This window comes from Carica papaya, chromosome 4 (assembly GCF_054855325.1).
Source record: "Carica papaya isolate Zhongbai chromosome 4, ASM5485532v1, whole genome shotgun sequence".
NCBI classification, from domain to species: Eukaryota; Viridiplantae; Streptophyta; class Magnoliopsida; order Brassicales; family Caricaceae; genus Carica; species Carica papaya.
The window spans coordinates 27,153,056-27,180,877 of record NC_142312.1 but is presented as its reverse complement, the minus strand read 5'-3'; the positions used below and the strand labels follow the sequence as shown (position 1 = coordinate 27,180,877).

The window sequence follows — 27,822 nt, the reverse complement described above, 5'->3', positions numbered from 1 at the left end:
GAACCAATATTCAACATTGTCAACTAACCGACCGTCCCCATATCATGTCCAGTATTAGCGCCAAAAATACCTTCCCTCAATACCCCGTCCGATATGAGCACCAAAAATACCTTACCTCAATATCCCGTCCGATATGAGCGCCAAAAATACCTTCCCTCAATACTCCGTCCGATATGAGCGCCAAAAATATCATTCCTCAATACCCTGTTTGGTATAATGTAACATTTATGGTAGGGTTCTCTCTGTACCCGATCCGTCCACCATCTTCTAGGATATCCAGTAAGGCTATCATTCATTAATTCACGTGACCAATCAATTTTTATTTGTATATAAATTATCAATTTTACAAATCAACTGTAAATCACATAAAACAAGCAATATATAAATCAAGGAAGCACAATTGAATCAATTAACCATTATAGTATATCATCATGTATTTAAAGCTGTAAATTCAACAATCAGTTAAACAAAACAACAAATAAATGATTAACTAGTTTCTGACTCCATTGGTAACCCGTAATTATTCTTAAAAAATTTTAAATTACACAAAATACCATATTACCAATTATTAGGCTTTAATTCCATAATAAGGAATAAGGTGAAAGATTCTTACCCAAATCGGTGTCTGAAATTCAAACTTTCTACTGCCCTTACAGGCGATCCCCAGGTTTCATTAATTTTTTTGCTGAGATTAAAACATGCTTCACGTACCTAAAAATACCACAAAAAACTCAAAATCGGTGTTAAAAACCTCTTTCGTCCAATTTAGAATCTCAGCACCGCGGCATCGCCGTGCTTCGGCGACAACATTGCTACCTGCAGCAGGGGTTTGCCTCGACCTGACCGTTTTTTGCTAGTTTTGATCGATTAAATTTTGTTTTATACCCATCCCTGCGAGAAAACACGTTAGGGAGCCTCGGTTGGCCGAAAAAAGTCAAAAAAAAATAAAAATCTATCGATGATAGGATTTTTCGATGCGACGACTTCACCGGCTCATCTTCGCGGCTGCGCATTTTCTTCAATCAACCTGTAGAAAATAGAACACTGAACACAATGGTGTAAAAATCGCACGAAACAGGAAACAACAAAGGGCTCATTGGATGCAGTTTCAAGTTTTTCCCGCAGTAGCGTTTTTGGGCTTTGCCCGCAGTTTTCGACTCATTCATTGTTCCTTTTGCTCTGATTGGCCATAAAGGTGTTTGAAATTAAATTTTGAGCGAATAACAGAAATTTCACTTTTTTTGGCGATTGGAGGTGGCTCCAGCGCGGTGGGGGATGGCGGTCGGCTCTCTTCTCCGGCGATTGGTTCTTCTTCTCTGGCGGGAGGCTGGTGACTAGGGTTTGAGTTCGGTGTGATGCGAGATATTTATAGTTGTCTTCCTTAAATCTGGGCTGCTTATCGCATTTGAACTCGACTGTCCGATCACATTTTAAAAAAATGAATATAGACCGTCCGATCGCATTTAAAGAAGTAATAAATCTGGATCGTTCATCGTGTTTAATCGCGACCGTTCGATCGCACTTGATGAGGAAATAAATCCAGACTGTCCACGCGCGCATGAACACTTCCGGACCGTCTGATCGCGGGCACGCGGATTGCCAGCGTGGCCTCTCGCGTGACACCAAGTCAACATGCCTTGCTACGTGGCGCGCTTCGGTTCGTCGTTGCTTCTGACTGCGCGGTCCTACGAAGCGTAGTTTTTTTTAATTGTATTTTTACCCTCAATTTTTTATTTTTTTTTCAAAAACACCATCCGAACATAAATTTTTACTTATTTTTTTAAAATTATTTTCAATTTCATTATCAACCTATTTTTTTACTAATTTTACATTAAATAAAAATTTATAAATTTTAAAATTATATTTTTATATATTTTTTAAATTTTAAAATTAATTTCAAATTAAATTTCGAATTCGAGTATTACAAGTACAATTTAAATAAAAAGAAAAATATTTTTTATAAAATAAAATATTTATTGTTATTATTATTACTCTTAATGTATAAACATGTATACGTATCAGCAATCAATACTAAAATATATATATATATATACACATATATGTTATGGGCTTTTATGTCATGTTAAAAAGGTAGGGTGTCATGACTCTCACTTATTGTTTCCACCAAAAGGAAACTTTAAAAGAAGAGGAATCATGGGAGTTTTTTGAAACTTTTCATGGATTTCTACTATGGTCCTCTTCAATACCTCTCAAAGTAGTTGCATACACACACACATATATATATATACACACACACACACACACACACATATATATTATATAGTTTATTTATTTATTATTACAATATTTTAACTGGATTTATATCAAGTGTGTAGTCAATTTATTCATGATAATTTGGGTGGTATAATTCTCAAGTAGTGGTTCCCACTTAAGATGAGAACAAATAAATAAAGAACATGCAATAATTTCAACAATTTATGGACCCTTTACTCATGGCCTCATGCTCTCCCACGTCTATATCAATATAGATATGAACCATTGAATTATAGAGAATATATATATATATATATATGGGTTTTTTTAATTAAGTTATTATATATATAAATTAAATTTATATATTCGAATAAAAAATAATAAAATTACTAACCATCTTACTAAAAAATTATTTGTATTGTAATTATAGGTAATTACATAGCTCAAAAATTAGAAGAGTACTAAGGAGGGGGTGGAAGTGATTTTTATATGTGTAGAATTTTATAAAGTTTAATATAATATTTTACTATAGATGGCATAATTATAATTAAATAGTTTTCTACAATTTTTTTTTTTTTAAAAAGGATCAACTTAAAAGGTGAGTATATAAAGTAAGAAAGTAAATATGTAAATTAGCATAAAGTAAATGTAACTAAGCAATTTAAATATGCTTTTAGGGCATTGGAAAATGGTTCACCTTCCACAAAAGCCATGCAAGATCATGTGACCACCAATAAATAAAACAACTATTTAACAGAATATTGGATGGGTTTTTTATTTTATTTGACTTTTTATTCGTTAAATTTAATTTATTTATTATAATTTTATTAGTATATTAATAAATTAAATAAAAATAAAATATTCACAAATGATTAATTTTATATTTATAATAAAGTTTAAATTTATAGGTTTTAAATAAAATATAATAATTTTAATTACTAAATTTTGTGTTAATAATAAAACATCGAATAGATATAATTAAAAAAAAATTGAAAAATGAAATTAATAAATTTATATTTTACATTTATTATTTAATTAATTAAAATTAAATCACGAATATATATGTATTTTTTGTTTTGCTATATGTAATTTATTTTTCTCAAATTTAAATTTAATTAAAAAATAAAAAATTAATAATTGAATTTAATAATACATGGTCCCTCCCTAAATATAATTATCCAAAAGAAAAAAAAAACAAAAAAACAAATGAAAGCCCACATTTGTTTAACTTTATAACCCATCAACGTGTGTCTAGTGGGTGGCCAGAATCTTCATTGTATAAGCAATTAATTATGCCTATAATATTATTATTGTTATTTTTAACAGCCGCAAAATCAATTCAAAGGCAAAAAACAGTTTGCCTTTTTCAATATTGCCTTATTTGTTTAATAATTACTATCATACATTAGTAGGGTATGATTTATAATATTAAAACAATATAGATTTAAAATTATTAGCTTATAATATTTAAAAATATATTAATAAAATTATATTATAGTGATTAAATTTCGATAATTCGTTATATGTAATGCCCGGAAAAAAAAAAGAAAAAAAAGAAAAACGCGCGCCACGTCAGCAGCCACGTCAGCAGACCCAGTCAGCAGTCCTGACCAACCAGGACCTGCCACGTGGCAAAACCACGTCGACCGGGGACGGGCTACGTTGGCGATCTGCGTGCGCGCGATCGGACGGCCCAGATTCAATCAAAAAACGGACGGTCCAGATTAAAACAAAATGAACGGTTGAGATCAAAAGGCAAAAGGGTATAAATAGAACCCCCACACCAGACCACAAAACCCTAGCCGCCTGCCATCGCCGGAGAAGACGAACCAGAAGCCGGCCGCCGTCGCCCGCCGCCGCACCGAGGAGATTTCCGACCGCCGATCGAGGTAAATTTCATACCTCCGACTCGTTTTTCCACGCTGATTTCCCCTGTGGCCAAATCGGAGCCAAAATCCCGGCCAAAAGCCAGCGGCGCTGCCGCGCCCCTCTTCGATTTTTGCCTCCGATGAAGCCCTTCCCGACCTCCGTTTGATGCAATTTTTATATCACTGTGATCACCATTCTTTTCTCTACAGGTTGACCGGAGCCGAATCACCAAAAGAAGAACCTCGTCGGAGAGCCGCCGCACCCGAGAGCACCGCTGCCGGTAAGCTTCTGTTTTCCATAATTTTTTGGCCCCCCGAGGGCCGTAGGTTTGTTTATTCACAGAAACCAATGCGAGTGTGGCCGAATTCGGCCGAAAACGGCCAACCCGAGGCGAATCGCCGCCGCATGCGGCGACGCTGTCGCTGGAGCACGGCGGAGCCGCCGTGCCGGAGTTGCGATATTGGCCGAAAGGGGCCCTGGACCTAATTTGGGATTTTTTGGAACACGTGCAGGTACCAGTAGTGCGTTTCAGTTCCCCGGAAAAAATTCAGAAAAAATTGGGGACAGCTTGTAGACGCACTGTGAAGCCGTGTTCGGACCCCTAAACGAGTAAGGACCCCTCACCTTATTTCCTATCACGATATTAAAGTTCAATAATGATAAAACGGTATTTCTTGAATGATCGAATGTGTGAAATTGCTTAAGGTCGCTAATGGAGCCCGAGTCTAGTGTGTTTGTCGGTTAACTGTGATTTAGCCTGTTTTACAGTTTTAAATACAGTATGAGGTTTGATATTTTTATTTTATAGTTTCGTGTGCATATTTTACTGTTTTATTGATTATTGGTTGAATGACTGAAATACCGATGCTGTATGTTGTCTGTTTGGCATGAATTACTGTTTTGCTTATTTAAATGCGAATTGATGATGCTGATTGAGGAAAATAAGAATGGAAGATTGTATAGATTGATAATTGTGTAATGTGGTCAGCCTGACTAGATATCCTGGGAGATGGTGGACGGACCGGGTCCGTAGAGGACCCTACTGGGAATGCGGTCTCTCATACCGGACGGGGTATGGAGACCGTATGTGTTTTGGCGCCCATACCGGACGGGGTATGGGGACGGCCCGTTTCACCCTCATACCGGACGGGGTATTGAGGTTTATAGTTTTGGCGCCTATACCGGACGGGGTATGGGGACGGCCCTGGAATCTGATTACAAGTATTAAGGGTAACGGGTAGCGGGACCCCTATGGATCCCCATGGATACTAATAGGCTGGTGAATGAGGAAAAGTAATTGTGAAATGATTGAATTGTAAAGGCGTGATAAGTATTATGTTACACAGTTTATATGATTTCATGATGATGATAATGTTATTACTTTCGTATATTGTTTTATGAATTTTACCATGGTAAGTGAATGGTAAAAGGTTTTATTACTGATAAATGAGTTTATTGTAAATTATGCTCCATTGGTCTTTTTGTGTTTTCTACCCACATTTACCTCCATGATGGTAAGATATCGTGATGTCCTTACTGGGCTAGTGTAGCTCATTCCTTATTTAATCATTTCAGATCAGGAAGACATTGTTCCCGAGCCCGTTCCGTAAGAAGACGACGAAGGGGACGCCTAAAGACTCCAAAGTCATATTCATAGCTTTACTTTCGAATTTCTATTTTAGTTAGTTTGATCTTTTATATTTTAAGTATGTTTTTCTGGTTTCAGTGTCAGGGATGTTAATCGAATTTTGACTTCGCTTCTGCATTGACATTTTTAATAGACATATTTCATTTTAAATTTCCGGGGTCGTTATATTATACATGAAGTTGGTACGTTTAAATCAAGCTAGCATTGAACAAAATATTATATCGTGATTTATGTATATTTATTATTTATTATTATATAAAAAAATTTGTTGTGAAAAAATATATATATGTATGTGTATATGTAGAGTTGGTAATCTCTCTAATTTAAATTAAGCATTTTAAATGCCACAACCCATGTGGGTTGCGTTTTGTCTTTTAGGGTACGTGTGTGTACACTTGATTTTATATCTGCCACGTGTAAAACGCAGGTTGAGCCACATAGGATCCTCCTCGGATGCTCTTCTCTAAGTTGGATAAATTAATAATGCAGATTTGGCAGATCGGATCTACAGAATCAAACACCTTTTATATATATAACAAATACGTACATATTATGAAGTGTGTAGTATTTGTATATTAATTATTAATTTTTTAAATTTTAGTTAAAGGATATATATTTTTAAAAATTACAATATTCTTTAAAAATCAAAGTTTAATCTGGTTACACATTTAGTTTATTTACCCATAAATCCACGTTATTATTAATTTATTTGTTAAAATGAGTAATGTTGTATCTAAAAATTTATGTTGAAAATATATTAATTTTTTAATTATTAAATTATTTTAAATAAAGTTTATAATATATTATTATTATCATATATTAGTATAAAAATAAATTAAACATTATAATTAAGTTATTGTATTATTAGTGTGTTTAATTTAAACTTATAAGAGTTAGTCATAATTTAAATCTAATGCATAATTTACATTCATATAATTTCAATTACACAACCATATTTTTGTACTCTTGCGTATTAAATAATAAATTTAAAAGATAAATTAAATCGGAATTAACTTTAAATTATATTGTTGATTTCATTATATATATATTTTTTTTATATCTATATCATATCTTATTTATTTTACCGTTAAATTTTGAGTCATAGTGAATGCAATTATTAAATAAAAACATAATCATTAATATACCAGAGCTAATATTCTTAATCTAATTAATAAACCTGAACAATAAGGTGAAACTGTAATATATATACATATATATATATATGTAGATGGAACATGTATGTATAAACAAGGAAGTACGTACCCATACCAAACATGAGAAGGCACGTTTTGTGACTGTTTTTCCTTGATGGGTGCCACTGATTTTTGTTTCTTAATTTATATTAATCAATTATAATTAATGGAAGATTAATATTATTCTGGTTATAATATCTTAGAAAATAACATTTTTAATAAATTATCATAATTTATACATTTGAATATATGTCGATTTTTTTGTTTATTATGTTAAATAGTAAATTACTCAGAGTATTTTGTTTTAAAAATTGAATATTAATTTATTTGGAATTTAAAAAATTTATATATTTTAATATTAATGGTTAATTTTATTTAAGACATTTCGAATTAGATTGTGTTATAATATATCTTATTGTTTTAAAATTATTTATATAATATTATAATTAGTTTACTTTACCTAATTATTAAAAAAAGATCTTTTAAGATATATCAACTTATATCATTGTCATAATAAATAAGTTATCCTAACACATTAAATTATTATAATAATTTGGATTTATATGATATTTCTCATTGAATGGTCAAAAAATATATAAAAAATAATTATAATTAATAGGACTTATTTGATAGTTGTAAGCGAGCTTATAATTTAGCCAAATTTATCCACAATATTTTTCTATAGTGTTAATTTTATTAAGCAATAAAATCATGGTGCATTTAATATTATTGAATTAAAAATATCAATATCCCACTACTTTTATTTACTAAAATAAAATTCCTTAATTTTCTATAAATCTCTCATGCCATATTTGATATATGATATAATATAAATATTGTGTCACAAAATATTAAAATATACATAATAATGATAGAATTTCAAGCCACAAGGAGAAATAAACTCCGCTCAGTCCAAACGACATCGTTCTGGGTGAAGAGTTTATTTTCCTTTTTTGCATAAATTACTTTTGCAACGTCTCTCTGCAGCACACGTCACTACCAACTGAGATAAAGCGGACCGCGCGCGCGCGCGTGGCGCGTTGTTGTCCCCACTTGAACGACGTCGTTTCACGATTCCGCCATCACGACTCAACAAAAACGTTGACTGTACTCCGAGAAATACATATACAGTGTAGACATATACAGGTATCTAACTGCGTCGTTTTCTCCAGCTACGTCCCTGAACCCTCTCTCTCTCTCTCTCTCTCACTCTCTCTCTCTCTCTCTGTATGCTCTCTTTCTCTCAGTACTCTTCGTTCACATATACACACAAACAAAACCAGCGGACACATCACAAAATCACACAAAAACACGCTTTCTCTCTCTTTACTTTCTTAAGAGAGTATCGGTCTTCGCTTCTTTCTCTGTCCTGAAAAATCTTTTCCTTTCTTTCTTCTTTCTTCTTCTTCTTCTTCATGTTGACTCTTAAGTGCTTAAATGGCTGAAGCTGGGAGGAAGAGAAGATGAAGGTGACCGGGAATCCACATTCTCTAGCGACATTACCGGCTACAGCAAAAGCGCTCGTTCCAACAACAGGCACGGATCTCAAGACCTCTCAAAAACCGACAACTACTAGACGCAAGGCCCGAAACCCGAGCCTGAACCGTCTGAGGAGGACTGGAGCTCCTGTTGGGAGACGGAGCAGGCCGGAGACTCCTCTGCTGAAGTGGAAGATCGAAGATAAAGGGAGAGAGCGAAAAGGTGGTGCCGATGTCAACGGCGATGGTGACGATGATTATGATGTGGAGAAGGAGAATCGCCGGAGGAGTCGGAGGCGGAGTGCGAGGGCCGTGTCGGCTAGGAAGCTCGGGGCTGCTCTCTGGAGACTGCAGCTTCCGGAGACTGTCACCGGCGCGGGAGAAGAGAGGAAGAGGATAGATCGCTTAGGGTTCGAGGTGAATTGATTTTTTTGGACTGTTTCCTCTTTTGTCTTCCTGATCTGTTTTATTCGTGTTGAAAGTTCTAGGTAGGATTGAAAAAATAGAATGAACACTTTTGCATTCATGATGTCGATTGACTGATTTCCGAATTGAGTGATTGAGGTCTGATCTTCAAGCATTGAGTCTTTTTCCTGATTCTGTCTGTAGCCTGTTTTTGTTTTTGTGATTATAATGAGTATGACCTTGTTGTTGCTTAGCTTTGAAGTTGAAGTCTCTGACTTATGTGAGATTTGAGCTGATCTATCTTTCTCATTGTTCATGATTCTTTTAGCCCAAACTGTGCAATCCTAATTAGTAGAAATGCAAAAATGACGTGGGATTGATTATCATAGAGATTTGCTTTCCTAGGGATTGCATTGATGTAGTCATTTATCATTGCCTCGCTTTATTTCGAGTCGCCTCCCCAAAATTCAAAGGCCTGATCAAAAGAGCCAGAAGCTGGGGCCTAAGCCGGAGCTTCTTTCTATTTCCTAGGGGGCTTGGGTGTTCTCGTTGCAATTGGTCTCATACTAGTATAGGGGCTGTCTCAGTATTGCTCATTTCCCTCTCTTGGACATTAATGGTTCCTAAAATTTACATACATAGAAAGGTTCATAATTTTTTTGGAGCATACCCAAAGCACCTTGTTCGTACTCGTGTTTAACCTTTTTTTTAATGACTTCCAGCAGTTCTACTGTTTGCTTCATCTTTTATTTGATATGATCTAGTCAATGAAACGAGTCTTAAACTGAGCTTTAAACTGAGCTTCTCCAAATCTCCTTATGGCTGGCTCTTACCGGCTGCAGAAATTGCATTTTTAACTTCTTTGTTATGATCTATGATATTCTGGATCATACAGAAACCATGTTCATGCATCTGAGATTCATATGGTACAACAATTGGACATTTATACATTTCCTTGGATGACTCCCGAGAATTCCTGGAGAACATCTATCTATATTAGATCCCGATAGGTTACATTTTTTTAAAAAGATCTTGATAGGTTAACTTTAGTGCAGCAGTTTGCTAAGAACATCAATCTCAGAGAAGTTTTTCATTTTGTTGCTCTTCCTTGCAGAAAAGTGCTGGTTATGGAGGTGTTCCATTTATTTATCACTATAGTGACAAAATGTATGGATCTGAAGCAAAAGATCCATTAGAGAGTCCTAGTTCTGTCACTAAAAAAGGGAAAGGGTTTTTCAAGGTATGTTATTTCCTTAACTGAATCTATGAAAGAACTGTTCTAGTTAAGATACGGAGAAGAAAGCTTTGGAATTAAAAATTTTCATTATCCATTTTACATGCACTTTGTATTGTTCAGTTCCAATGCCCTTTTGTATTAACTTGTGAGAAAAAGATACATACCTGACAATGCATTGATCAACATTATCGATGTTGTTGGTATTTTCTTATGGCGTATCCATTAGATGCAGCTAGTTATGTAAAATTGCAGCCTGGATTTTGGTCTCAGAAACAAGCAGTTAATAGAATGAGAGCAGCTTCCTTAATTTTTATGTTGTTTAACTCGCTTTCCTAGTCACTTATCTCAGTCTGTCATTCTTTTGTAGGTTGAATCCTCATTTCAGTTTTCCAACTCTGCAATGGAGGGGGCAACAAAGTGGGACCCTGTCAATTTTGAAGCAACAGATGAGGCATGCCAGATTTACAGCCATACGAAGCTTATTGATCAGCAAGCGAGTGCTGTATCCATAGTTTCAGTCCTAGAAGCTGAACTAGAGCAGGCTCGTGCTCGTATCGAGGAGCTTGAGACTGAGCGGAGATCCCAGAAAAAGAAACTTGAGCATTTCCTGAGGAAAGTTAGTGAGGAAAGAGCTGCATGGCGGTGTCGAGAGCATGAAAAAATCCGTGCTTTTATTGACGACATCAAGGCTGACTTGAATCGAGAAAAGAAGAATCGCCAGAGGTTGGAAATCATAAATTCGAAATTGGTTAATGAGCTCGCAGATGCTAAGGTATCAGTAAAGCGATATATGCAAGACTATGAAAAAGAAAGAAAGGCCAGAGAGTTAATTGAGGAAGTATGCGATGAACTTGCTAAGGAAATTGGAGAAGACAAGGAGGAGGTCGAAGCATTGAAGAGGGAATCCATGAAGCTAAGGGAAGAAGTGGAAGAAGAAAGGAAGATGTTGCAGATGGCTGAGGTCTGGCGTGAAGAACGTGTTCAAATGAAGCTTGTTGATGCTAAGGTGGCACTTGAACAGAAATATTCACATATGAACAAGCTTGTAGCAGATTTAGAAAATTTTCTCAAGTTGAGAAATGCCAACCCAGATATAAAGGAAAATAGAGAGGCAGAATTACTTCGGCAGGCTGCTGCCTTGGTTAATATTCAAGAAATTAAGGAGTTTACCTACAAGCCGTCTAATCCAGATGATATTTTCTCTGTCTTTGAAGATGTGAATTTTTGTGAAGCCAATGAAAGGGAAATTGAGCCTTGTGTTGCATATAGTCCTACCAATCATGCCACAAAATTTCACACAGTGAACCCTGAAGTCAATATGATCAACAAAGATGGCACGCAGAGACATTCAAATGGATACATCGATCGGAATGGTGATATTGAAGAAGATGAAAGCGGGTGGGAAACTGTGAGTCATCTCGAGGATCAGGGCTCAAGTTATTCGCCCAATGGAAGTATCCCATCTGTTAACAAGAACCACCGTGATAGTAACGTGTCAGGGAGTGGAACAGAATGGGAAGAAAATGGATGTGAAGAAACACCAATTACTGAGATCAGTGAAGTCTGCTCTGTGCCCAATCGGCATCCAAAGAAGGTATCATCAATAGCAAGGCTTTGGAGGTCATGTCCGAATAACGGGGAAAACTACAAGATAATTTCTGTGGAGGGACTGAATGCCAGGCTTTCAAATGGGAGAAAATCCAGTGGTGCCGTCATGTCACCAGATCGAGGTTCAGGTAAAAGTGGACTCAGCCCTAATGATATGGTAGAACAATGGAGTTCACCAGATTCTGGTAATCCTCACATAAGAGGGATGAAAGGGTGTATTGAATGGCCTCGCGGGGCGCAGAAGCATAGCTTGAAGGCGAAGCTTTTGGAAGCAAGGATGGAAAGTCAGAAGGTTCAGTTGCGGCATGTTCTTAAACAGAAGATCTAGGACTGAGACATAAGATTTTTTATTGCCAAGCTCAGCTCATGGGAAATAGCAGACAGAAATAAGTCCAATATATATCTTTCAACCATGAAAGCATCAAAATGAGTAAAGCAGCCCAACAGTTGGTTAAGGGAGCTCGGTAACAAGGGCACTGGGTCAGCCCCATTGATTTAGTATTACTCAGTTCTCTGTAAACTCCTATGCTAGGCTGAGATTTTTGTTGCATCTCTGGCAAGAAAGTACCCCTGGACTAATGTGATCCTCAATGGAAGAGTTGAATTCATATGAAGGAGATTGATTAAATGGGTATCTGCAGATTATTCAGGAAAGAAATGATGTAATATGTATTGTATTTTCAAAATCTGAGAACATCATCCATTTAAGAAAAGACCCATAAAATCATGGTAGAAATTCAAATGCATAGCGATCTAGTCTTCATTATTCTGTTTTATTCTGATTAGAGTAGTCCCTAAAAATCTCACGAGAACAGATTATTGTAACGACCCAGAGGCATTCTATTCTAGCTAAAGGAATGCCGTAGGAGAATACAGAATTTAAGGCGTCTAAAACTTCGAGTTGAAATTTTTTTGGTAATATTTTGATTTCTAAAAACGAAACTTGTTTCAAAGTTTTATTGAATGTCTTCCTCCATAAACGTAGAATTGCAAGTATGTGAATGTATGAATTAGTCCCTTTTTTCTAAAATCATTAATGAGCAGATACATGTCTATTTCAACCCATTTTTGGTGTCGTGTTGGAAAATGAACAGGACACGGTTAACTATCATGAAGTACTGGCAGGAGATCATAATTTTATGTCTACAAGTCATTTTCTTCTGATACGGACAAATGCAAAAATGCAGCCAACTATTTTATTCAATATATTTTTCAATTAGTATTTTATTGTAATAAGCCTCTGTCAATATATTTGGAACAAAAAAATTATTTCAAAAAATTTATCTAGAAAATTATCTTCATTTTCTATACTTACTCCAAATAATATAATATATATATATATATATATTCTAATTTTCACCAACATTAATAAATTTAAAAATAAATTAAATAAACTCATTTTCATAAAACAATTTATGGCTATCTAGGACATGACGTAATACACTTTCAAGGCTAATCCTGTTACTGGCATGATCAATAGCTGCTCCTGCTAAACCCGGAAAGAGCTCGTCAGGTGGTTTGTGCCTAACCATGGTTGGATTACGATCAACATGGATGGGGCGCGTCGTTCCAGCATCAACTGGTACCTAGGGTATTTAGCAAGAACATGGCATTTGTTTCGTCTTACAAGCTGAACTTTAGAGCGCCCTGGACAGTCTGGACATGGCCTGGAATCCGGGCGCGCACAAAGTTCTTCTGGATATGGATAGCTTGCTTGCAGTGCAGATCCTGAACAAGGTTCGCCTCAACGAGCCTTTCCACACCAATGTCAGCTTCAATCTGGTACAAACCATCAAAATGCGTTTAAATGGGATTTGGGTCGTTCGAATTCACTACGTTTACAGAGAAGGGAACTAGTGTACTGATTTCTTGACCAACCATGCTTTCTTGGTGTCCCCCGATTTCTATTTCCAACTCTCAACCTTTTGTGGCTCTTCTCACCCTCACCAGAGATGATCTCCTAGGCGTATCATGGCCTAGAGTGCAACACCTAGTTTTGTTACTGCTATGTTTTTCTTTCTTCTGTAACCAAAAAAAAAAAAGTACTTGTTTAAACTAAAATTTTCGAATAAATTTCACCAAAATTATTTGTTCATTCCAAATATAAATTTTCACTTTCCACCGGGTCTTTTACCATGTGCTGTGGTGAGGAAACTAGCTAGTCCTTCGCATGAATATGCTCTCTAAAAGTCCAAAGCATTTTCAAGTGAATATTTCACCATTTTCAGTAAAAACGACACTGTCCCTTGTCATCTGATGCAAAATGATATGTGTTTACAACAACAGAGTACCGGGTAAAATGAATATAAAACATTTTCTTCCTTGTCATCAACAATCTAAACCAGATCATTCAGTCAATTTCCCCAGCAAATAATTCAATGACCTCATAGAAAATGAACATTTCCCTTGTCTTCTTCAGTTGTTTTTGTCCGACTATCATCTGTATTCCTGAAAATTGACATGTCCTGTTGCTTGTGCATGCTCTACCGCCTCCTGATCAGTGAAATATTATTAAAATAAAAAATAAAAAAATTCAGTCAGAAAACCTTATTTCTTTCTAGATACATATGGGCTGACAAAGAAATAAATCAAATCTTGACAACAAAACCACTAAAATTTATAGATTAGTTTAATGCTAAATTCAGATAATGATGAACTAAAAGACAATCCACTTAAAATTGACTTGACTAGTTATTATCCACCTTAACTAGTAACTCATTTGTAAATGAATTTGTGTAAAATTCTTTGTATATATGACATTATTTAATAAATTAAACAGACTAATATGAGTATATATACATGACCTTCTGGCCGACAACACCAATCTGGCAAACTCCACAGCGCAAAGTAAAGTTGGCAGGATCTGTATATCTTCTTTTCCTAAAAAGTATGGCTATATGGTGTCAGAAAAAAAACAATCTTTGCATAATCAGCAATATCAAAAAGGACGAAAACAAATGGAATGGCTTATAATTGCAAATACATATCTGAGAGAACATCTATTCAACAGAATTTAGGAATAAAAACTTGACAAAGAGAAAATGAAAGACTTATAGACTAAATAAAATCTAAAACTAAATTCTTTCATGCAGACTAAATAACCCATTCATGAAGTAGCTATTGTCTGAAAATTTAGAAATGTGCTACCTGAGAGAATATCTACTAAAAAAAATTTAGAAACAAAAACTTGACAAAAGAAAAATCAGACTTAGTCTAGATAAAATCTAAAACTAAATTCTCTCATGCAAATCAAAGAACCATTCATGGACTAATTCTTGTCTGAAAATTCAAAAATGTAATTTTTATCTTGTACATCAGTACTCCCAATCCCCAGTTGAGCAGCAGCAGCATAAACAAGTTCCAGCTCTTGATGGAACTCATGCAGATACAAGATTCATTATCATTAAAGCAATCACAGGAAACCAAGTGAGCTATACCGAGATGTTCCACCATCATTTGGATAAGCAAATTCAAGATCAAATTTCATGTGCTTAATAATGCAGCGATTCTTGCTGCAACCAGTCTTTCCTATAGGACAAAGATGTTAAACTATTCCTAAATATCCTATATAAAGACCTCCATAAGAACTAGGTGGACTACCTCTGCTGTTCCCTTACAAAATTAAGGGCAAGCCCTTCAACTGGCCCGATAGTTCTGTCTTTTCTTATAGCAAATATAGTCTGATCAAATTCCTCTGGAGCTCCCTCAGCTGGAGACATCTATTGATACAAGAATGAAACAGATCATGACAAATGCCAAGGATAAACATGATATGATACAATATCCATATGTTATACTATTCTTTTGAATGCATCTGGTGCATCACAATACATAGCAGAAACATAGAGGTAATTGCTTGTAACTATTAATTACAGGCAAAAATAAAAGAACAATTAATTATATAGAAACTGATACCAAAAATTCCTGCATGCAACACCGCCCAAAACCACTCAGATTACAAAAATGCTTCTACTGCTAAATGGAGCTTATTTGACAGAGCAAACTATTCAGATAAGCTCAACAGTGAATTTTCTTTTGTTTTTATTATTAATGTTTCTTCTTTTGTGTGTTTCAAATAAAACCAAGAGAGAAGATCCTCAAGATTAACTGGTTAAGAAAGGAAACAAAAAGTTGAACTTTTAAAACCCTAGACATCCTATCACTTATTCTGCCTGACTATTCCTACTGTTTAACAACCACAAAGAATGAAAGTGATAAATTGACGGTAGCTCTAGTGGTGATGATGTGGTGATGGAGATGATAATAAGGAGAAAATTGATAAAGGAAGCACCATACAACTAGAGCATCATAGTGGAGTCCATCATAAATCAGCATGACCCTTTCAGAATAATCATTTGCCTGTCCACAAGCACAAAAGAAAAATAGAAATGGAATATTTAGTACTTCTAAGGCAAATAGAATTAGATCCACAAAGATGAATGGACATGTTCGTTTATACACCTGACCATACAAATCACACCGTATAGTCTGAATATCATATGCTGCAATTTCACGTCCATAGTAATCCGCCAATATAGAAAGCTCAATGGCACCTAGAAAGTAGATGAACAATAAACAGATAACCGACCTAAATGAAAACAATGGGACTTAATTGTTTATAAATTAACAAAAAAAAGCGTGACCATGGAAATAAAAAAGCTTTGCAATGATCTGATCGGGCAAAAATAAGGTATTTCAGGAGAGTACCTTGAAAATCCAAAGAACCTAAAAATTCTTAAACGTCTTATCCTGAAATAGAGCTGACTATCAGAAGACAACCGTTAACTCCTACAATAGACATTACATACAACCAAGTCTCCCTATTGTTTTATGCTTCGGAAGGGGGAGGGAGGGGGATGGAAGAGAAGACGCCCTGGTTTGCTTACAGTTAAGAGAATTCAGTTTTCCACCATATCCTTGGAATCAAACAGAATCACCAGCATATCAGAAAGCAGTTCAACCAGATTTAAAAAAATAAACATAAAGGAAAGAAAGGCAAATTAATTGTCTCAGAAATGCTGCTGCACCTTTGGCCAATAAACAACCAACAAGAAATGCTTCCTCTGCTAAATTAAGTACTTGGAGCACCTAGAAAACATCTGAAGGACTGTAGATGAACATCCCCACAACACAGGGCAGCAAGTTCTGAACAACAAGTACCATATTATCATTGCTCTAACACCAAGCTAAGACCTTGTTTGTTAGATTCCCTCGATAGGCCATGCAATTATGGTCTATGAACATGCTATTTTTAAAGATAGGAAATGAGGGTGAAAAAAATGTTTAAGCTCAGGAGTAAATTTGGAAAAGTATTGCTAAAATACCCGAATATCACCTTTAAGATGAAGGAGTACCTTAACATGTATTTGGACAGACCAAAGGAATCAATTACAGGTCCAACTTCCATGATAACCTTCCAAGGAATGCCCCAAGATAAGATCTTGCTTGTTAGGTATCCCTTGATAGGCAATGTTATGATCTATAAACCTTATGAAAGCAAAACAAAATTTTAAGCTTCCATAGGCCAATGTTATTATATGATCTATCAACCTTATGAAAGCAAGACAAAATGTTTAAGCTCAGGAGTGAATTTGGAAAAGTATTCCAAAAATACACGAATATCGCCTTTTTTATAAGGATGCACTACCTAAACATACATTTCGATAGACGAAAGAAATCAATTACAGGTTCAACTTCCAAGATGACAACCTTTCTTTTTTTCTCAGTTATGCAATGCCCACCTACCCCAAATTGCAAAATCCAGCAGACAGCATGCTTGCATGCGGGTAAACACAAACGTAACATTTCTAAACAGGAAGGACTTCAGAAATTTAAATGCTATCAATTGAAACTTCTCAATGACAAAAGTTAGTCATTGTAATGTGAATTTTCACTTTGGCTCCACTATTTACAGAATCCTTCTTGTTTTCAATAACCATGTCAATACCAAAGTAGGCCAAATAAAAGAAGAAACATGTTAAACCCACCTCCCCACTTATCGGAGTCAAGAATCCAAGCACAATACTCTTCGTTTGATTTCCCAAGATATGCTTCAGAATATCTGGCTGGATCACTTGCCACTGTTGCAGCTATAACCTAAAGAACACATTGATCATATAACGGTAAGGAAACAAGGCATCAACATAATATATCAATATGCGACTGAAAAAATGACCATCCATTTCGTAAGAGTAATCCATTTCTTATTATCTTTACTCATCTAAGAAAGAACAGTTAAAAGCCTTACTAGCATTTCAGGCACAAAAATGAGTATTTTAAACAGATATTTTTTATTATATGGAAATCTGAATGCTAGCACTCAAAAGTTCTCAACTTATAATAATTGGTTGTCTAAGTTGGAGATCACTTTTAGGTACTTCTATAGGAGAAAAAAGATCTCTAATCAGTATTTGCAATTCTTACTCAACTGGGAAGCATGAATAGTTGTAAACTCATACCAGATAACTAATATAAGCAATTATCCAGTGGAAAAAACTCATATCAAAAGTTGAGAACTGCACCAGGGCTAGGTGCAAAAAAAAGTTGTTGGATGTAAATGTCAAGATGTCAGCATAATAGGATATAGCATGATGACTCCACAATATATGATTGATGGTCTTATTATATGCCCTGACACTTATGGTCAGAAGCAATACTGGGAAAATGCTTGAAAGAAATTTGCTCCGGAACATCACTCATTCAAAGTGGCTTTGGAAAAGAAATCCACTAGCATGCTACTCCCAGAGATGTCACTTACTCAGACTAGCTTATGGAGAGATTCAGTAGCATGCTATCAGCAATCTCTTGGAATCAATCATCATCATGTGATATGTTCTCTTCCATTTGCTTAAATAATTTGGGAGGGACTCATTAGGAACCAAAACAAGCATTGAATTCTGGAAAGGGAGGTTCAAATACAGAGAAAAAGAAATCACTTGTCACGATTGGTTTGCACGGAGGAAAAATCAAAATGAGGCAGAAGGAGGGCAAGGACCGCACTGATATGTCACAGCATTGACACTGCCTATGAAATTAAAATAAAGCCAGGGCAAACCAATTACTTAACCCCCAAAACTAAATTACCTAAGTTTCAAAGTACCTGCTACACAACAAAATCAGTCGAGTTATCTCCCTAAAAACTTTAGCTATTGTTGATTATGCAATTTCTTTAATTTTACAATTAATTTCGATCAGATGTAGAGGTAAAATAAATACAAAATCCTGGTACACATTTTATTTTCAATCTTGGAGGTTGCCTTTGTTTAAGTCATATTTATAAGCAACCAACTTAGTTGAATCCAGAAAGCTTCATAAAATCACTTTGACTTTTTCAACTTCAAGGTCCTTTATATAGGATTTTGGAATTTCACGGGGTTTAATTGTTTAAACAATAAAAATATTTAGAAGTGACAGAGAAAGTTCCCATCAAAATTAAAGGTAGAGTTAACAGAAGGGATTACTTAGGAAAAAGATGGAATTTTTAGGTAATATGGTGATTGGCTATAGAAATCAATCGGGGAGCAAGTAATTGATTCTCCCAACAATGCCTAGATAAGGCCAAAAGTAAAGATCGGTTTTCTAGAAAACCTAATAATCAGGAAAATATATTATGCAGAATGGGCTAGCACTAGATTTTTTAAATAAATTAAAAATTGTAAGTATCATAGTAAATGTAAAATTATCGTAGACATCCATTTTATATTATTTAAGGGTATTATTGTGTAACTCAATCAACTTTTAGGTGCAATGCCTAAGAATTCTTGGTGTGATATCTAGGTTTCTCTCTAATTTCTTAGTAGGCAAATTAACCATAGTTCGTCATACATCAATTTTGGTATCAAAGCTAAAAGAGTCCTACACCCACATTCCCAAAACCCTATACCCAAATAGCCTCAAATCTATCTGAAAAATACATAAAATATATATATAATATCACCAAAAAAAATAAAAAAACCTTAAAACAGTTGCCGGCACCGTTCAATAGTCACCTACAAGAGGTGTTTGACACAGCCCCACATCAGCTCCAATAGATCTCTATTGGCTGACCCCCGAAGCCCCACCATGAAACTCCATCGGAAACCACCGCAGTACTGGCACAAGCCCCAACAGTCGCTGCCTCTCGCGAATATGGACTTTTGCATCCTTCTGACCTACACAGGCCTCCTATTTGAGACTAGCACCTTCAGTTGAGCCAACTGACAAACGATTGCTGTTTTCTGATGATTGGGAGCCTAGAACATGAAGCCTATGCGTGCGCACCTGTGAGTGGGCCTTTCTATATCGTGCTCTGTTTTTACTTTTTGAACTGGGTTTGACCATATTGCTTCACCCAGACTGGTCTATCTTCTCTTAGACCAGTTCTCGGCATTTCAAAAGGAGCTATTCTTGTCTACTCTTTTTATTTTGCAGTCTCTATTAAAAGTGTATGATGGAACAAGTTTGAAGTCTGTGGAATGGTGAGCAAACGAATGAGTCATCACTCAAAAATATAAGATCGGCAAGTCTTTCCTTATTATAGTTAAGCATGATTATGGAGTTAACATAAAAAGAGATCCAAAATATCCCCTGTAATAGCCTGGTGGAGTCAAAGGGAGAGTGAGAGAGAGAGTCAAATAAATGAGTGGTGAGGATTAGAGGGTAGAATTTGATGGGAAGAATAAATATAAAAGGAAGTGAAAAAAAAAAAATGAAGAAAAAAGAGGGGAAAACAGAAAGAGGGGAGAGGAGAGCGAATCGGACGACAGGAAGGAAGGAGAGGGAAGAGGGGAAAGTGAAATCGGTGACGGTGAATCGAAGAAACGTGTCGGTGGAGAGGATTGTTCTGGGCCAAGAAGAAATGGAAGCTGGAGGTAAGATAAATTTCTATATTCAAATGTTAATATGGTGATGTAGGGATTTCATTTCGGTGTGGCCTACTGACATGGAGGAATTCCGAACGGGAGGAGGAAAGGAGGTGAGAAATGGTTCGGGAGTAGAGTGTATGAGAGGTAGAGGAAAGAGGATCGGCCGAAACGTAGTTAGGACTAGGCATGGTGAAGTTTGGGAGCGAGTTCGCTCGCGATGCACCAAAAATCAAAACTGGTATCGGCGACGGTTGAGTAGGACTTGGTGTCAGCTTAAGAATGTGTCATTGTTGAGTAGGTGGTGAGTATGATGTAAGTAGGGCGGCGTGTGTGCATTGTTGTTGTGCATGCGTGTGTAGTTCAGAGTAGGCCGGTGTGTGTGTAGGTGTTCTGAAAAAGTCGATCGGGGTGTGGCCACTCGGAGGCGAGTGTGTGATTGAGTAGCAGTATGCTGCCGGAGCGCGTGACTGTAAACGATCATGGTGCAGGTGTGCGTGTGTGGCAGTGTAGGGTCAGACAGGAGGGCTTGACGTGTGTGTGTGCTTGACAGTAAGTTACTATAGGGTGTGCGTGCCCGGGAACGGTCGATATGTGCGTGAGTGGCAAACTACTGCCGAAGTGTGTGGTCGGGCGCAGTCGATATTTGTGTGTGGTCGTGGCAGTGTACAGTCGGCGTGACAATAGAGGACTTGATGGATGTGTGAGTGGCTGTACATTGTCGTTGTGAGTACCTATATGGCCAAGAATAGGCCGGTGTGTGTGCATGGCTGAATGAAGCCGATGGTGAAGTGATGGAAATGGGGTGTGTGAGGCCAAAAAGGCCGGGATGCGTGTGTGGCCAGAGGTAAGTCGATGAGTGGGTTGTGTGGTAGAATTAAGAGCTAGTGAATAGTGTTTCAAGGTAAAGTAAGAATAGAATCGAGTGAAAGAATGTGGGGGTACGGTGAGAGAGATAAGAGGATGGAGAGTGGGGAAATCCTAGAGCGGATGTCCAAAAGCGTGTTCATATTATATTTGAGCATTGAATTTATTTTACTGAGCTAGATTGCGCTCATTATATGTTTTTGCATATGTAGTGAGACTAGAGAGTTACATGGGAGATCCCTCCTAGGGAAAACAGAAAATGAGAGAATTAAATGTATAATAAATTGTACAGAACACGAGTCCTTGATGTAGATTTTCTTTCTCGTTATTGTGGAATTAAAATCTGAATACCGAATATATTGTTCACTAATTTTGATGATTTTGATTACATAAGATGTAGTTGATTTGAAGATTTGTGGTGGTGATTTGTTGGGATATGACGTGTGGGTGTAAAGACATTTTGGATGTCACATCCTCAATTTTGAAAGCCATAGCCCGCTGTGAAATAAAAATAAGAAGCTTGTTATTCATGACGAATGTTGCAGAAATCTTGTTTCAATATCTACAGTGGAACGATTCAATTTTGAACGCAACCGCATTCTCAAGCATACAAACTAGCATGAACAAATAAATCAAGCATTTTGGTAACTCAACAAAGTCCTGCTTCCATTCATCATGGTACCTGCAGTACTCTAATCTTGTATGTAGTTTCTGTGATGTTCACTAGGCCAACATTGGCTTTATGATCGAAATACTCAAAATGATAATACTACTAAAACTTATCATTTTATATGTGGCATAAGAGATATATTTTTAAAACATCTGACCAAAGAGAAGAAGAACGAATATAAACGTCCAAAAGTATCAGCAATCAATGAAGAAAAGAAAGAGAATGAACCTACCAAAGTTGAGAGACAAGAAGAAATGTTATGTCTTCCTAAGAGTTAAAGTATTAAGGTTATTCAAGATCTTTCACTGCCTAAAGAAAATCCTATGGAAGTTCAATGTAAAGATGAACCTAAACCAATAATTGGGTTTAAAGATGTTCAAAACAATGATAAACTTGAAGCATAAATTGGTCAACATGTTGGTTTCATCATTCCATCAAGATTTCATACTCCTAAAAAGTTATGTGTTTCTGTCATGTGTGCTATTAAAGATTATAACTCTGCAAAGTGTTCGTTAAATTTTGATAAGGAAGTTCAAAGATCAAGATTTTATATTATTCACCACTTCCAAATTCGTATACGATTTTTCTACAACCAAGAGAAAACAGGCTAACATTAGATTTCTCAAATAAATTATAATTGTAATTCTATCAAATACAAAATATTATATTATTTACGAGTCTATTTTATGTTATTAGTTATTATAATTTTAATAACATAGGATTTTATTCTTAGTAGTATTTTCCTATTTGTATTAGGATTAATGTTCCTGATATCATTAGCATTAGATTCTTATTCTTATTAGAATTAGTATTTTTAATTCTACTAGTTTACTATTTTTTATTTTAATTCTATTTACAATAGATTGCTTATAAATTATTATAAATAACTTGTAATTTCACTTATTGGAACATTCTAGCATTCAATATTAATTTTGAGAACTCATAATTAATTTTGTAACTTAATCAACTCTTAGGTGTGATGTCTAAGAACCCTAGGTGTAATATCTACCGCTTTCTTAATAGGCAAATTAACCCTAATTTGTCCTACATCAACGTACCTATCTCATTTTCTATTTACTGAAATTCTTCGTTCAAATTGATCTTTTATGCAAAGGATCTTATCAAAACTGGAAACACTCTTGAAACACAATTCGACATTAAAACTGCGAAGAATCTTGAAACACAATTTGACATCATCCTTCACATAATTGAACTTTTCAACATATATACCAATAACTTCAATATTTTTTTAAAGAAACTTAAAACTTTGCTAACGGCTTAAAAAATGAATAATGGCAGAAAACACTCAATGTTCTAGATGAGAACCTGTCTCAACTCAGAAGCTTTCTGCTTATCATGGTCCATAACATACCTGAAAAGGAAGAAATCATAAAGAAACCACCAAACATAAGCACCAACCACTTCATTGAAGAATGCCAAACTTACCCAACAGCATTGAAGAGACAACTGTTGTCCGAGGGAATAATCCTTCTGATAATAATACCTTCCATTTATGTGTAAAAAGGAATCACCTACCAAGCAACAAGAATCCAACACTAAGGACCCAAAACGGTGATTAAGAGGAAGAGGCAAATTGCAAAACAAGAAAAAACAAGGAACAATTAAATACAATAAGGTTCAGGACAATTAGCCAATTTCAATCCGTCAGTACAGTTAATACCCAAAAAGAAAAGAGAAGCCATGAGCTGCTTGTTAAATAACCAGAACTGTCTACAGAGGCAAACAGATTCCACGACCAAACTAACGAATACAATTCAAATAAAACATAACAACTTACACCAACAACCAATTAAAACCCACCTCCCAGTGAATGAGAAGGAAACAAAACAAAACCCAAATTCAAGAAACGACCACGAGAACAAACTAAAAGTGAGAATTCTCACAAATACCGGAAAACGCATGTAGATATGTTTCTATTCTAGATCTAGAAATAGCACCCAGAATATTTAAGCTAAAAGAAATTGAGAAGGGCATCAGACAAGCATGACGTTCGAGGACCCACTGACACATATAATACACATACATATATATATGGAGCTTGCGCTGTTGCTGTATCTAGAAAGAAATAATTCCTTGAAGCTCAGGCTCACAACAACTTCTGTTGTTTGATAGCTGGGGCATTTAAGGCACGGGAATGGTCACGGGGCGGGTCACCCGCCCCATATATATTCCATTTCGTGGATTTCACAGTTTTACCAGTACAGTCCCATGGCTTTACGGGCATAAAATAGCACCGGTACCCGCCCGTACCCGCTTGTTTACCCGAACTTTTAAATAAAGCATTATTTAATTAAATACAACGAACAAACTGCATAAGAGATTTGGGGGATCTATCAAAAATCAAGAGAGATATCTAAAGCCGCAGGGATTTCCATTTCGTTTCAGATCCTAATTACATTACGCCTGTAAAACATAATCAGCAACTTCTGCAAAAACACTCTTCCGCACTGAAAACTTGCAACGGTACGGCATAATTGACACTTGAAATTTTAATCTCAAAACAGCAAAGCCTTACTTCATCCGATAACAATAAGTCAGCCGGAGTCTCCATTAAAGAAAAACAAAATAAACCAGCAGGAAACAACATTCCGGAAGCTTTGTCACCAAGGAAAGTAGAGGAAAATAGGAGAAGATAGAAGAAAGAAGAAACACGTTGTCTTTGATCATAGTTTGTGAAAAACGAAAGGTCTGTGCAGTTTGGAATGGAAACCCGAATGTAAAGGAGAAAATAGCAGAAATACCTGCTTACCGAAGGTGCGTCTGGTTGACGCTGTATCTGAGCAAGGCCTGGCAGGCTGAGTGCGTGAAAGAGGAGCAAGGTTTGATACGCTAACGCAGGTTGGTTTGCAGTAGGAGAGAAGGTGGTGGGCGAGTTAGACTATAATTTCTAGGTGAGGGCATAAATGTAAATAAGTAAATTAAGAGGGGCTTTTTAGAATATTAGGTTAAAGATTAGGGCGGGATACGCTACGGACAAACACACACAAAATTCTGGTATTTATGGAATTATCTATTAAAACGTGGGCTTTTCTATTTGAAGGCCCCAAATTGATTGTGTTTCGGCCCACTATGTGATGCCATATGAAATTAAATTTTTTACATTGTGCGATTTGATGGAACCCACATTTCATACCTATTATTATAATTATAATTATCGTTAAATTGTGTTTTGTTCAAATCTATTTATTCTTATTAAATTAATTTCAATTTTATTATTTATATTTTTTAGTTATTTAAAATATTTAATTTATTCAATTTCATAATAGAAAAAATCAAAATAATTAAATTATATTTGGATGTTTAAAAAAATAAGTCAAAAATGTCTTTAACTAATTATATAATTAAATTAATAAATTAATAACAATAAAAAATACCTAATACTACTATTAATTTATTAGTTCAATTAATTAATTAAAATTATTATATGTTTTTTAAGCATGCAAACAATTTCAATTAAAAATTTGAATGAAACTAAATATTTAAAGTAAGTAAATATAAGATATCGATATATTGATAATAACTAAAAAAAAATGAAAACTAAATTGTAAGAATTATTTAATTTTATAAATTATATTAAGAAATTGTAGGGTATCAATATATTTATGATACGTACACATAATAACAAATATAGATGCAATAATTTAATATAATAAATTTTTAAATTTTACTTGAACAAAAAATTTGATATAATATTATAACCCATGAAGTTTGATTATGTGATTATTCAAACCATAAAATAAGATATGTGTTTTAATTTCGCCTATTGAATATATCACTATTAATATATAATACAATATGGTAAATGAAAAAAAACATATATACTAATGTGAACTTTTAAAATAATTATATATATTTTTTGTTTGACTTAGTAATTTGAATTCAAATGACTAATTAAAAAAATTAAAATTAATGACTTCATCTTATCCCACTCCAAACACTTTATGTATGGTTTGAACATGTAACAAGGACCACATATTAGGAATTTCATGAATGATAATATGTACATTATATGTATACATATATGTAATGATAGACATTAGGAAATAACAAGATAAACACATAATTATTATTATTTTTTTTATTTCTAGTCCTATTTTTAAGTAACATTTTGTATCATTTGAAATCAATAATTCAACATCTAATTGAATAAGTAATTTATATAAAAATAATAATGATTGAGTTCGAGACCACCTTTGATATAGTATGACCATCGTTTTCAAAGTTTCAACTTTTTGTTTGGGTGAAATTCATAAATTTCAAATTTAAGAAATATAATATAAGATCAATAATTCGTGAATGTGACAAATTATCTTTTTATTAATTATCTAAGCAGAAAAATTACATACGAAATAATTATTTATTTAAATTTTTAAAATATGGGAATAAAATTTAATTTTTAATATTATAGTGCATGCACTACATATTTTTAAATAAGTTAATAATATATAATAATAATTTAATTATAAATTTTAAATATAAAAATAAAATTCAGTTTTTAGATAACTATGTATAATTAAAATTTTAAATAAATAATTATTACGTGATCATTTCAAAGTTAAACTAATTATTTTATTATTTCGAGTAGAAAAATACTAATGCATACATATTTACATACACACATATATATATATACACACGTGGAGGAAGAAAAGGAAATTGAAAATTAAATTAAGGCAGCCAATATATATGACTATGATTTTGGTCTTATTCTAAATTATAAGCCTATGGCTATATGAGTACAAAATAACAAGCAACAATGGCAGCACACTTGGGATAAAAAGGCAAACCTTTGTCTTCACAAATTATTGAATCTATATATACACACATATATGTATATAGCAACCTTTATAGATAAGTACTGCCGACTGCTCTTTTAGTCAAGCACTACTTGTTAGAAAATAATATATATATATATATGTATATATTTATGTATGCATGCATATAAACTAATTAATCAATTTAAGATAGGTTAAATAATTTATAAAATATTAATCAATTAGTTATCAATTTTAAAACGAAAGGCATACTTTATTAATATGTATTAAGATTAATTTTGGATTAAAATATTGAACTAGTGTTTTCTTTTAAAAAAATAATATTGGGTATTTCAAATTGGAAAAAAAAAACATGATTTTTATTATATATATATATATAATTAAAAATATCACAAAAAAAAAATCATTATGCCATACGACAACATAAATTGGATTCAATAATATAATAGTTATTAAAATTTTAACTATGTCAAACTCTTAGAATTTGGCTTCTCAATTCTGATTGGACCGGTTGGTTTGAATTAAATCAAACGTACCAATTTGATAAAATCAACTTAATCTTGACGGGTTGATAAAATTGATCGAACTCAATCAATCAAGTTATAGGCTTAGACCGAATCAGTCAAACTGATTAATAAATTGTCGTATATCTATACATATGTGTGTGTATGTACGTATATGTATAGATACCTTTCTAATTGGTCTACGTCTGCTCCTAATGATTGTATCGGTTACAATATCCTATCCGGTTTATATATGTGTATGGATGAAGTCAACTTCGTAATTAAGTCAAAACCATGAGGATAAAACAATTTTAAAATGGTAACTGGCATTTGGGAGAAAATTTTGCAAGTTTTATACACGTACTCTCACATATATACACAACATACATACATACATATACATATATATATACATACACAACAAAAATGTGTTTAATTTGAGTTGGGTATGAAAAATGAAGAACATTATATATAGAGAATTAATAATGGAAGGT

General features: G+C 34.4%; 2 protein-coding genes across 10 annotated transcripts; one reads left to right on the top strand and one right to left on the bottom strand.

The window, feature by feature from the left end:
• The first annotated feature begins 8,106 nt into the window (after positions 1 to 8,106).
• On the top strand, positions 8,107 to 12,398 carry LOC110810926 (actin cytoskeleton-regulatory complex pan-like protein). 2 transcript variants are annotated; one of them, XM_022037244.2, is made up of 3 exons: positions 8,108 to 8,819; positions 9,922 to 10,047; positions 10,412 to 12,398. In XM_022037244.2, exons 1-3 carry the CDS (start codon positions 8,388 to 8,390, stop codon positions 11,978 to 11,980), a joined length of 2,127 nt encoding a protein of 708 aa, XP_021892936.1. In that variant the 5' UTR covers positions 8,108 to 8,387; the 3' UTR covers positions 11,981 to 12,398. The 2 variants fall into 2 exon arrangements, with proteins under 2 accessions (XP_021892937.1, XP_021892936.1); XM_022037245.2 differs by lacking the exon at positions 9,922 to 10,047 and having other exon boundaries at positions 8,107 to 8,819.
• Positions 12,399 to 13,851: 1,453 nt separating this feature from the next.
• On the bottom strand, positions 13,852 to 24,944 carry LOC110810896 (OTU-like cysteine protease family protein). Of its 8 annotated transcripts, none has more exons than XM_088218592.1 (9): positions 24,792 to 24,944; positions 23,476 to 23,561; positions 23,356 to 23,401; positions 17,640 to 17,748; positions 16,114 to 16,205; positions 15,949 to 16,011; positions 15,253 to 15,371; positions 14,452 to 14,532; positions 13,852 to 14,145 (listed from the first exon to the last, which is right to left on the bottom strand). In XM_088218592.1, exons 2-9 carry the CDS (start codon positions 23,538 to 23,540, stop codon positions 14,136 to 14,138), a joined length of 585 nt encoding a protein of 194 aa, XP_088074718.1. In that variant the 5' UTR covers positions 23,541 to 23,561; positions 24,792 to 24,944; the 3' UTR covers positions 13,852 to 14,135. The 8 variants fall into 8 exon arrangements, with proteins under 8 accessions (XP_088074718.1, XP_021892900.1, XP_021892902.1 ...); XM_022037208.2 differs by having other exon boundaries at positions 14,457 to 14,532; XM_022037210.2 differs by having other exon boundaries at positions 14,457 to 14,532; positions 24,800 to 24,919.
• Positions 24,945 to 27,822: the final 2,878 nt, after the last annotated feature.

Excerpts from the sequence above, each read along its gene's own strand:
- LOC110810926 (XM_022037244.2), top strand. The coding sequence starts at position 8,388 with ATGAAGGTGACCGGGAATCCACATTCTCTAGCGACATTACCGGCTACA. Across the intron at positions 8,820-9,921 it reads TAGATCGCTTAGGGTTCGAG|AAAAGTGCTGGTTATGGAGG; the intron begins GTGAATTGATTT and ends TCTTCCTTGCAG. Across the intron at positions 10,048-10,411 it reads AAGGGAAAGGGTTTTTCAAG|GTTGAATCCTCATTTCAGTT; the intron begins GTATGTTATTTC and ends ATTCTTTTGTAG.
- LOC110810896 (XM_022037208.2), bottom strand. The coding sequence starts at position 23,540 with ATGGAAGGTATTATTATCAGAAGGATTATTCCCTCGGACAACAGTTGT. Across the intron at positions 16,206-17,639 it reads TGACTCCGATAAGTGGGGAG|GTGCCATTGAGCTTTCTATA; the intron begins GTGGGTTTAACA and ends TCTACTTTCTAG. Across the intron at positions 16,012-16,113 it reads GGTGTGATTTGTATGGTCAG|GCAAATGATTATTCTGAAAG; the intron begins GTGTATAAACGA and ends GCTTGTGGACAG.